Genomic DNA, 12,706 nt, shown 5'->3' with positions numbered 1-12,706 from the left:
CACAAAAGGAGCAATCCTAAGTGGATCTGCTCAGAAGTAAATCTCATGTTATTCATTGGGGTTTACTCCCAGGAACGTGCCCTTCGGATGGCAGCCATGCTGGAATTCCTCAAGAATAGGCACTTAAAAGGATTTTTTTTAAAAAAAGAATACCCAAATGTTTGAAGGTTAAGCCAAAAATTTCAAGAAATGTAACCATATATGTGCAAAACCCATACTCCTTATCTTCGGTTTCAGATGCCTTAATTCATAATTCTACTACTAAGTAGATGTCATCAGAAACCATTGATTACAAAATTTTATATATTCCCTGTTGCTTATTTATGGAGTTTCACTCCTCTTTCAAGAACCAGCTGCTGTGGAGTTTCACTCCTCTCCTCTTTCAAGAACCAGTTCAAGAACTCCTCACGCATCTGACGAAGAGAACTGTGATTCTCGAAAGCTTATGCTACAGTAAAGTTGGTTAGTCTTAAAGGTGCTACTGGACTCTCCAATTTTACTCCTCCTCTTGGAGTTTTTCCCATAAACTTCCCCCCATGTCTTTTCCCTTAAATTTAGATTCTTTTCCCACTAAACTTAAGCATGTCTAGCACTATTTAGCAAGCAAGCATTTAGTTCCCAATTAGTACTACGGTCCTGTCGCAAATGACTCATTGTTCTCAACCGCTCCGATTTGTGTGTTGGACAGGCAGGCGTCTGATTTGTAAATATCGAATTTCATTTTCTGCGACAAACTTCTATATACACTAGCACCCGGCAGTTAATAAGCAGGTGGTTCTCAGAAATGAATTCACACTGCTGTGAGTTGCATTGACTGTGGCTTGCATCACATCCTTGACAGAAGCCCAATTATAGTTGCTGAATGTGGTCACCACTGCTGTGGCCTCTTTCGTAAAATATGGAAGTAAGCTTTACAATGATTAACAGTGAGATTTTTGATCACTCCATTTGTATTGCATGTTTGAAAGTTGTAACATTTCAACAGTTCTGGTTTCAAAAATCTTTGGTTCATAGAGGCTTTGAGCACTGAAACTAATTTCTGTCCCTCCCACCCCTTCCTTCTGTTTAGGCCTGCCTTATGGATGGGAAGAGGCTCATACTGCAGATGGAATCAAATACTTCATCAAGTGAGTATTTCCATCAAATCTCTCCACACATCTGGAAGACAACAGACAATGATTTATATTCTGAGCAGCATCCAAAAGAGAGAGAGAAGCTTGAAATCTTCTAAAGAATATCTAGCTAAATGATGTATAATCTGAAATGCAAATTTTGAAATAATGCCGCCGCTGGTGTTTGTGATATTTTGCACCCGGCTAGCAAAAGCACCCTCTACCCCAAAGACTTCCTGCAAGATCACAGTCCTGCATTTGTATAGAATTAGTGAGGCCTTTCGCTAGGATTGGGTATTGTCAGGAATGAAATTTACAATAAAATCCTAAATAGAGATACACCATTCAAAGTCAATTGAAATCAGTGTGTTGAGAAGGGTGTAAGTTCGTTAAGGATTACACTGTTCCAACCCAGAGTTGGCAACCATAGCCCGCCCCCCCCGCCCCCCCCATGGCCATCCTATATACTTATATTGTATGACATAATGATACATCAATTTACTCAATGGAACTTCTTTTCGTGGGGCAAATTTAGATATGTAGCACCAGTAAGCTCCTTTTGATACTCCAAATTAAAACCATTCAAAATAGCCACTTGCTTATTTCCAGTCTTTCTCTGTTTGAAAATATGAAAATATGGATTAAAATATGATAATATGAAAAATGTGAATTTTAAAAGTCATTTCTCAGTAAATATCAAAGGCTAAATGGGTAGATTCACAGGTTTGCACTGGAATAAAATTAGTATTACATCAAAGCAGGATTCCCATTGCTAAATGTAAGTTTTCATTTTAAGTACTTTAGCGTAGCCTGATGTTTTAGTCCCAATGAAATGTTCTTGCAGTGGGGGTGCAATTACATAGCTTGCCATGTTATATGTATCCTTTTTTAACACAACCTCAGGAGTCAGCTGGTTATGTGTACGAGTATCCTTAAGGCACATGTTGCATGCGACTAATTTACAGTGCTTTGACTGTTTCAGGTACATGGCCATGAATAGTAGTACAACAAAATCTATAATGAGATAAGAATCCTATGTTCCTATTCAGCCCTGGGGTGTTCCCTTGTCCTGAACTTGTTAATTAATTCTAGTTCAGCAACCTCAAGTTGTAATCATCAGGGCTTTTTTTCAGCTGGAACACAGTAGAACGGAGTTCCGGAACCTCTTGAAAATGGTCACATGGCTGGTGGCCCCGCCCCCTGATCTCAGCGGCGCGGAGGGCAATCTCAACTCCCCTCTGTCTGGAGATCAGGGGGCGGGTCCACAGGCCATGTGACCGTTTTCTCCGAGGGCAACCCACTGCGTTCCACCACCTCTTTCCCCAGAAAAAAAGCCTTGAAAATACATATTATCGTTCCGCCGGGCCTGTAAGACAGAGCTGTTCCGCCAGGCGTTTGGTGATTGAAGGGGGCAGTGTCATGTCGGCCTCCCACCTTTGGGGTGGGGAAGGTTCTCCCCACCACTGCACCTTGTTAATTTGTTTTATTATTTGTATATTGATTTTAGTTTTTGTTTTTATCGATTTTAACTGTTCACCGCCCAGAGCCCCTGGGGATGGGCGGTATATATATTGAAAAAATAAAATAAAATAAATAAAATATGATTATGTGGTGGTAGAGAGTGCCCTCAAGTCATAGTTGACTTATGGTGACCCCTGGTGGGGTTTTCATGGCAAGAGACTAACAGAGGTGGTTTGCCATTGCCTGCCTTTGCAACCCCGGTCTTTGTTGGACTGCCTCCATAAAAACACAACAGAATCATTTCCTGTTCTGGTACATCCCGTGCGTACTGAGCATAGAAAAGGTATTTCCAGGGAAGTCAGATAAAAATTGAGCTTTATGTCTAATTACTTTTTTTGGTCTGTTCTTAATGTTAATCAGTGGCAAGTCACCACTTCAAAACATGACTTCATTGTTATAGGAAAAGTAGATCATCAGAGCAAAAAGGTTAAGAGGGAAATATGCATGTATGAAATGTAACCTTCTATTGACAAAAGCAAGACAGTCTGTGCAAATAAATAAATGCCTTTTGAAAGATTTCTTCTGAAACATAAGAAAGAGCCAACAAACACGATCTGCAGTATAATGCCAGATTTCATGAAAGCTTCAAAAGAGAGAATCCCCCAAAGTGAAACTTTTTTTTAAAAAAAGTGAGCATTTAGATCAGTCCCACATCGCCATTTGTTCTTTAGTCCTCCCATAATTGAAGGATTTTCATAATAATTGTCCTTTGGACAAACCAATCCTCAAAGCATTTTATAGAAGCAAGACCTCTTGAATTGAATTTACTGGAGATTTCGTGGCTGTTTGAGAATTGTTAAGAATTTCAAGTGCAAGACAGAAGTGACGCTGGAAATGGCAAAGATCTTGAAGGATACTGTATGCCCTCCGTGCTAGAAAAGCAAGTTAAGGCAGCTGGAAAAATATGTTTTCCACAAACTCTGTCTAGCCTGGAAGATGGACCCCTACTTCAACACAGCTCACCTGACCACCTGGATCCATGACATGGTGACTTTGAGACTTGATTACTGTAATGCAGAACGCTGCAGCTCGGCTATTATTGGGAGTTAAGAAGAGCATGTGTATCACTCACATTCTGCAGTCCCTCCATTGAGTAGCTATCAATTATTCGGCTTAATTCAAGATACCAGCTATCACATAGAAAGCTTGTCACAGCCTTGGTCCATCTTATTTATGGGACCACCTCTCTCCCTATGTTCCACCATGGCAGCTTCATTCCTCTGAATGGGGCTTTCTGTAGGTACTACCTTGCAAATGGGCAACAATCAACAGCTGTTCATACATGTGCCTTCTCTGTGGTGGCCCCCACTTTATGGAATGGCCCCCCAAAGAGGCCAGGAAAGCTCCCACTCGCCTGGCTTTCCACAAGCTGTGCAAAACTGAACTGAGTTGAGACAGTTGCCTCTGGCAGTGGACTCTGGGGGGTGGCAATCTCCTGTCCCACCCAGTGCCACCCATCACTGACCAGTGCCCTGCCTGCCACCTCCACCAAGAAGCTGGAGGGAGATTATGCTTTTGACTCCTCAGTCTCCCAGGCCTCTTTCAGAACAGCGTGGCAAGCTGGTTATATATACCAAATAAAATTATTGCTTACTTACAGCACAGGTATGTTCCTGAACCAATTCCTTCTTCGTGTGAGAGTTCAGCCACCATTTTTGATGGTCCCATTGCTGGCTGAACTCGCCTGAGAAAATGCAATCTCGTGAGAGTCCTGGGCACTCAATGGTGCATGACCGGCTTACTCTGCTGTTTAAAAAGAGGGCTGAGGTGAACAAAAGAGATAATGAGTGGCTGATACCACTGCTACCTAAGGTGGCAAAAGACCTTAAGCTGTGCATTAGGCTCTGATGCCTGTCAGTTCCTGGCAGGTAGATCCCTCAGCCCCTCTCCAGTGAACACACATTGGTTCCAGTAGAAAAGCTTTATTTAGGATTTGACAGTTCAGGTCTGCATTCCATCATGGAGCTTGGTAGAAGTGATGAGGCAAGGCAAGCAGTTCTAGGTTATACTTGATTTTCCTACGCTCAAATAACTGTTAAGGTTGTGGCACGCAGTATACAAGGCCTGTGAGAAGCCTTTTTAGTTATGGCTAGACATTCTGTATACAATCATACATTCCCAGCACCTGGGCAAAGTAGCAAGAGCTGGCATCTGGACGCTCCAAGGTCAGTGCTAGCCTAGAGGAGCCTATTTCTATAAGATAACAGGAGAGGCCCAGTCTGGGTCTCAAAAGTAACACTTGCACTGAGGAGAGAATACATCAGGTTAATAATGAGCATTGTGGTTACAACATACAGACAATCATGGCGTGACTGAACACAGACATGATAATGCGCATGCGGGAGCCAGTGAATCAGCCTGATACAGCACAGACACGTTTCCAGTAAGTTTTGGCTGGCATTGCTTAAAACAAACGTGGTTTGCTTTGTCTGCTGCTCCTAATGTGGCCCTCTCTGACAATCTATTTTGTTTCCCTTGTGTCTGCCTGTGTCTTACTGTGCCATCTTAACTGGGCTTGCAGAGGAAGGGTGCCCTCTTTCACCAATCCTGTCCATCACTGAGCAAAACACTTTAAAAATCTTCTAGACAATGTAAAAATAAGTGATCTAGAGCCCCTCCCGAGTAAAGAACCTGTATAAGATGATCCAGAGGAGTTAGCCGTGTTAGTCTGTAGTCGCATCTGATGAAGAGAGCTTATGCTACAATACAGTTGGTTAGTCTTAAAGATGCTCCTGGACTTTTTACGATGGTATGAGATGGGTGTCTGAGCTAAGACAGTGAGGAACTTGGTATCTGTTGGATGGGATCAGCATGTTTCTCCCTCCCGTAAATGGCTGTGAGTAGCCACCGCGTTGAGAACACTTCAACATGAGGTTCTCAATTGAGAACAAATTTATCTTCAAAAAAGGACGTACGAACCAGTTTCCCAGACCCCACATTCAGACATCATGACCTCTCTGTCTGCAACGAATGCCCTTTCCTCCTCTCTCCCCCTTCTGCTTGTTCACACCTTGCAGTTTTCTTCACCATTGTCCATAAGTAGCAGATGAAGCTTCTGGGTCGTTTTACTGCCTCTGCAGGGGCCCGGTTGAGCTGAGTACGCTTAAGCAGATTCTTGGGGGAGTTATGCTTTGGATCTATCTGCCACAGTGTGACACTAGGAATGTTTCAACAAATACAGCTGGGGATGTCAGAATCACAGAGTCGGAAGGGGCCATAAAGACCTTCTAGTCCAACCCCCTGCCCGATGCAGGATGAGCCTAAAGCATCCCTGATAAGTTTTTATCCAGCCTCTTCTTGAAAATTGTCAGTGAGGGGGAGCTCACCACCTCCCTGGGCAGCTGATTCCACCTTTGAATTACTCTGACCATGAAAAAGTTTTTCCTAATATCCAGCCAGTACCTATCCGCATGTAATTTAAGCCCGTTGCTTTGGGTCCTACCCTCTGCTGCCAACTGGAACAGCTCCTTGCCCTCCTTCAAATATTTAAAGAGAGCAATCATGTCCCCCCTCAATCTCCTTTTCTCCAAACTAAACATTCCCAAGGCCCTCAGCCTTTCCTCATAGGGCTCAGTCTCCAGACCCCTGATTATGCTCGTCGCTCTCCTCTGCACCCTCTCGATTTTGTCCACATCCTTTTTGAAGTGAGGCCTCCAGAACTGCACACAATACTCCAGGTGCGGCCTGACCAAGGCAGTATAGAGAGGGGCTATGACCTCCTGCGATTTCGATGCAATGGCCCAAGACTCAGTTTGCCTTTTTTGCCACCGTATCACACTGACAGCTCATATTTAGCTAACAGTCCACTCTTACCCCAAGATCTCTTTTGCATACACTACTACCCAGAAGTGTATCCCCCAGCCTGTATTTGTGCTTCACATTTTTGTGGCTCAGATGTAATACTGTGCACTTATCTAGGTTGAATTGCATCCTGTTCACAACCACCCACTTCTCCAGAGTATTCAGTTCTTGTTGAATTTTAACTCTTCTTGGGTGTTTACCACTCCTCCTAATTTGGAATCATCAGCAAATTTAATGAGTAGTCTGTTTACCCCTTCATCCAGATCATTGATGAAAATATTGAAAAGTACCGGGCCCAAAACAGCCCTGTGGCACCCCACTGGACACCTCCCTCCAATCTGATGAAACTCCATTGATCACCACTCTTTGAGTGCAGTCCTCTAACCAGTTCACCTATCCACCTATAGTCCAGTCTGCAGTCTTCCAGTTTACCTATTAGAATGTCATGGGGAACCTTATTGAAAGCTTTACTGAAATCCAGGTAAATCACATCGACAGATTTCCCACGATCCAGTAAGCTGGTCACTCGATCAAAGAAGGAAATCAGGTTGGTCTTACAAGATCTGTTAGGGACAAACTATGTTGCATTCCCTGGATCACTAAGTGGTCCTTCACATGCTTACAGATCGATCCCTTTAAAATCTGCTCTAATGTCTTCCCAGCTACAGAAGTCAGACTGACCAGCCTGTAGTTTCCCGGGTCATCCTTCTTCCCTTTCTTAAAGATTGGGATAACATTAGCTCTTCTCCAATCTTGTGGCACATCCCTAGTCCTCCAGGAGGCCTTGAAGATGATGGACAGGGGTTCTGCAAATATTCTAGAAAGTTCTTTCAGCACTCTTGGGTGCACCCCATCTGGCCCAGGGGATTTGTATTCATCCAGTGCAGCCAGATGCCTCTCCACAACCTCTCTGTCAATGTCAATTAGCCACTCAGGTGTCCTGCCACATTTTCTACTATCTCTAGATGTGCCTGAGTTCTTCAAGGAGAAAACAGAGGCAAAAAAGTCATTAAGCCTGTCTGCATTTCTCTGTCCTCTATCAGAGCTTCTCCTTCCACTCCCAAAAGTGGTCCAATTGCCTCTTTTACCTTGTGTTTGCTTCTCACATATCTGTACAAGTTTTTCTTATTGTTGTGAGCCCCCCTGGCCAGACCCAGCTCATACTGAGCTTTGGCCTCTCTGATGGCTGATTTGCAGTGCCTAGTAACCCTCATATATTCCTCTTTAGAGGTCTGTCCTTCTCTCCATTTCCTGAACATTTCCTTTTTCTCCCTTAGCTTATTCTGGAGCTCTGTTCATCCACATCGGTTTCTTGGAGCCCTTACCATGTTTCCGTCTTGCTGGAATAGTGAAGGCTTGAACTTGCAAAAGCTCATGTTTGAGAAGAGCCCACCCTTCACTTGCTCCTTTCCCTTCCAGCACACTCCCCCATGGAATGACTCTCATCAAGCCTCTGAGTTCATTGCAGTCGGCCCTACGAAAATCTAACCTATGAGTCTGGCTACGAACTTCCTTGGCCCCCCACAGCAACTGGAATTCAAGGAGGACATGGTCACTTCCCCCTAAGGTCCCCACCACCTTCACCCCATCTACCAATTCTTCCCTGTTGGTTAATGTTAAGTCTAGTATGGCTGAGCCCCTTGTAGCTTCCTCCACCATTTGAAAAAGGAAGTTATCGGCCAGGCAGGTCAGGAAGTTGCGTGAGTCTTGTCGCTTTGCTGAGCTTGTCTCCCAGCACTCATCGGGAAAGTTGAAGTCACCCATAATTATAAGGTTCTGATGTCTGGACACTCTACCAATCTATTCAAGGAGGGCAGCATCCATTTTCTCTCCCTGGTCATGTGGTCTTTATCAGACTCTAACAACAATACCCTTTGTCCTTCCTCCCCTTCTTTCCACCCATATACTTTCCACTGGGCTGTCAACCACATTCTCCAGAACTTCCTGACAATCAAGCCCTCTCTTCACATACAATGCCACTCCACCCCCTCTTCTACCCTTCTCATTTTTCTTGAACAACTCGTACCCATCCACTACCACATTCCAGTCATGGGAATCGTCCTACCAAATCTCAGTAATTCCTATTGTATCATAGCCCTCTGTTTGCAAGAGAAGCTCAAGCTTGTCCTTCTTATTACCCATACTTCGGGCATTGGTATATAGGCACTTGTAGCCTTGTACCTTTGTTTGATCTGTCCTACCCAAGTGGGCCCCCGCTGTTATCACTTCTTCATTGAAATCCCCTTGTTGATCATCCCCTTCCCCTTCCGGCATCAGTTTAAAGCTCTCCTGATGAAGCTCTCCAGGTTCTTTCCAAACATTTTCTTCCCTCACTTTGAGAGGTGAAGCCCATCATGTGCTAGAAGGCCTTCTCTAAGGAAACTTATCCCGTGGTCCCAGAACCCAAAGCGTTCCTGCCGGCACCACCGCCTCAGCCAACGATTCACCTCCAGTATGGTCCGTAATTCCTACTATGTCAGAAGATTTCCTTCCATCTCCAGAGTTGCACTGATGCCTGTTCAAATAACTGCCATGGGACCGGGCTTTTCCACAGTGAGCAGCTACTTATTCAACTCCCGTATCCAGCATGGCAACAGAAATATGTCCCAAGACCAGACAGCTACAGTTGATTGGCGTACAGGATTCCGTATAAATTAGCATGACATCGTTTGTGGATTCCGAGAAAGCATAACATTTGTTACAGTTATATCATAGATCAGGGACAGAACTACAGTACAGTTGCATTTATTCTGCAGTTATCATCTGAAATTATTTTAAAAACCTGAGTCAGATTTGGCCACATCTCAATAGACAGGGTTATAAATCATAATCTCAAATTACAACCACATAACTGTTTATAGAGAGCCGCCACGGCTCCATGGTGGAGGGCATGCAGAAGGTCCCGGGTTCCGTCCCCAGCTTCTCCCTGTAAAGGTTCTCAGATGCTAAGTGTTGGGAAAGGCAGCCAACCATGGTAGAAAGAACTGAGCTAGCTGCTTAGGTAGAAAGGCTCTTCCTGTGTAAATGTGAAATGCAATGATTTGGGGCTCCTGCTTAGGTTTAATTCAGAAATACACATTCCTTCATATGTCCCTGCTCAAGGCATCTCAGCCAAGCATTTGCAAAGTCTTGTGTTGAAGATGATATCCAAGGATGCAAAAGTTCTATAATGTTTGATCCATTATTGTTGTTTCACATAAGTGAGTCATTTGTTGCAGTCTGAGAGCTTGAAACATATTTGCAGTGGAAGGTGGAATTGTCAAGGTTTTTATGTCTGTAATCATGAGAGAGAGAGAGAGAGAGAGAGAGAGAGAGAGAGAGAACATACGTTTCCAGTAAGGTGAAATATTTCCAGTAAGGTGAAATAGTCAGGATGGTTAATATATTCAGGACAGGCAAAATAACATGTAGTCAACTTGCAGAAGTCACTGCCATCGCTAATCACTGACTTAGAGGGATTTAAGAGGGGGGAACAGATTTATAGAGGATAGGTTTATTGTTTACTATGATAATTTGATAATTGAACAGGATTCCAGGTTCAGAGGCAGAATGCCTTTAATTGTCAGAGGCTGTGAAGCAGTCCACAGCGGAGGGTTTTGGCGGCGGGCCCTGGTGGTGGGCTTCCCCGTGGCATCTGTTTGGCCACTCTTAGAAACCGAACTCCATGGGCCGTTACGGCTTCTCTCCCGTTCTCGTGTTTATGGGTGACGGTGGTGCACGATGCATCTTCAGAGTTCTTTTTAAAACAATAGTTCATTTGACATGGGACAAATATTCCTTTACTGGCTGGAAGATCATTGACAAGGTTGAAAGACAGTCTATGAATGATCATTGGTTCTAATTCAAACGGGTTAGTTTGTACATGGAAACAAGTTTGCATGAATGAAAGCGTGTACATGAAGGTGCCACATACTCAGTCAGCCCACTGTCTCCTCTGGCTGGCAGCAACTCTCCAGTGTTTCAAGCACGGGTCTGTAACATGACGAATATGGGACCTGCAGCTTGCAAAGCAGAAGCTGTACCACTGAGCCACAGCCCCTTCATGCAGTGTAGCTCCCTAAGATGCTGTCTGCTGGCCAGGTCTGACTTACCAGCCGTGTATTGGGACATTCTGGGGACTTGGCCCCTTCTCTGTTTTCATAGTTCCTTGAAAGTGTGATCTGTACTCTGCCAAGATAGTGGGCACAGATGGCGCATTTGAAGCCCGTGCACATCCCTGTGCACAAAGTCCAGTCCATGCAAGCAGGTCAAGGTCAGGCAGTCAGGCATGGCCAGTCCACCAGCACCTCCACCTTGGAGTGCTCGTTTCTGTTTAGTCCAGGGTTGAAATCCTTCAAAGCGAGGTACAGTGTGGACAGACAGGCGTCTTGCTCTCTTAGTTGTGGCCCAGATTTCTGAAAGAAAGCTCCCATCCTGAGGAAAATGTATCCTTTCTTGGGAGATGGGGACAGGCTTGGAAGTGCAAGTTCCATTTAGGAGGCTTTAATGTCTATTAGAGCTCTCCACCATCCTGGCTTTTTAATGAGCAAATATTGACTGCTGCCATCTAGTTATTATACTGTTGTATGCTGTGCACAGATAACAGATATCTTGGAAGAAGAGTCCTTTGATGAAGAACCAGAAATCTTAGAAAGTGAAGTAAAAGCTGCACTATAGCAATTGGGAGAAACAAAGCACTGGAATAGATGGAATACCAAGAGAGCTATTTCAAGCTTCAGAAATGGAGTCCACCAAAATCTTAACAAGAATCTATCAACAAATATGGAAAACAAAACAATGGCCCACAGACTGGAAACGCTCAGTCTATATTCCAATTCCAAAAAAAGGGATGCCAAAGAGTGCAGCAACTATCAGACTATTGCGCTAATTTCCCATGCAAGCAAAGTGATGCTCAAGATTCTACAACAAAGGCTCTTACCATATATGGAATGAGAAATGCCACATGTTCAAGCTGGATTCAGAAATGGAAGAGGCACCAGAGATTACATTACAAATTTACAATGCCTAATGGAACTTAACAGGGAATTTAAGAAGAAAATCAGCCTGTGTTTTACAGATTACAGCAAAGCTTTTGACTGAGTGTATCATGAAAAGCTATAGAGAGTCTTAAAAGAAATGGGGGTGCCACAACATCTGTGTACTCTGGACAAGAGGCTACTGTCAGGACAGAATATGGGGAAACAGAATGGTTTCCAATTGGCAAGGGTGTCAGACAAGGATGCATATTATCTCCCTACCTCTTCAACCTCTATGCAGAGGATATCATAAGGAAAGCTGTATTAGATCTAGAAGAAAGTGGAGTGAAAATTGGTGGAAAGAAAATTAATAATTTTAGATTTCTGCCAGTAACACCACATTAAGACGTTATTATTCCCTTAAGACGTTATTATTCCAACAAGCGGGGCTGGCCTAAATGTGTTTTGAGCTGTCCTGTTCTGAGTTAAATTATTTAATATGTGTATATTTTATATTCTTAGTCATAGAATCATAGAATCACAGAGTTGGAAGGGGCCATACAGACCATCTAGTCCAACCCCCTGCCCAGTGCAGGATCAGCCTAAAGCATCTCTGACAAGTATTCATCCAGCCTCTTCTTGAAAACTGCCAGTGAGGGGGAGCTCACCACTCCCTAGGCAGCTGATTCCACTTTTGAACTACTTTGTATGTTTTATCTTTTCTGTACACCGCCCTGAGTCCTTCGGGAGATGGGCGGTATAAAAATTCAATTAAAGTTAAAGTTAAATTACTGGCAGAAAATAGTGAAGACTTGGAACAACTACTGAAGAAGGTTAAGGGAGAAAGCCCCAAAGCAGGATTACAGCTGAACATCAAGAAGACAAAAGTAATGACTACTGAGGAGTTACAGAATTTAAAGCTGACAGTGAGGAAACTGAAATTGTCCCAAGATTTTCTATTCCTTGGCTCAATCATCAACCAAAAGGGAGACTACAATGAAGAAATCAGAAGAACAGACTTGGAAGAGCAGCTGTGAGGGAGCTAGAAAAAAATCCTTAAAGATAAAGATGTCTCTCTGGGAACCAAGATCCAGATAATTCAAACTATGGCATTCCCTCCCCCATTACTATGTATCAATGTGAAAATTGGATAGTGAAGAAAACTGACAGGAAGAAAATTGAGTCACTTGAAATGTGGTGCTGGAGGAGAGTTCTGCGGATACCATGGACAGCCAAAAAGACAAATAAGCGTTTACTAGATCAAATCAAGCCTGAATTCTCCCTAGAAGCTAAAATGACAAGACTGAGGCTATCGTA

At 43.7% G+C, this 12,706-nt stretch overlaps 1 protein-coding gene across 3 annotated transcripts in view; it reads left to right on the top strand.

Annotated features, from left to right (window-relative positions):
- Window positions 1-12,706, top strand: part of STXBP4 (syntaxin binding protein 4) — a 251,066-nt gene that overhangs the window by 200,191 nt on the left and 38,169 nt on the right. For all 3 annotated transcript variants that reach the window (XM_054977054.1, XM_054977055.1, XM_054977052.1), the window contains exon 21: window positions 1,070-1,127. In XM_054977054.1, coding sequence (XP_054833029.1) covers window positions 1,070-1,127 — 58 coding nt within the window. The remainder of the gene's footprint in view (window positions 1-1,069; window positions 1,128-12,706) is intronic.

This window comes from Eublepharis macularius, chromosome 4 (genome assembly GCF_028583425.1).
Source record: "Eublepharis macularius isolate TG4126 chromosome 4, MPM_Emac_v1.0, whole genome shotgun sequence".
NCBI classification, from domain to species: domain Eukaryota; kingdom Metazoa; phylum Chordata; class Lepidosauria; order Squamata; family Eublepharidae; genus Eublepharis; species Eublepharis macularius.
The sequence above is the reverse complement of the archived record's forward strand: the minus strand, read 5'-3'. Positions and strand labels throughout refer to the sequence as shown.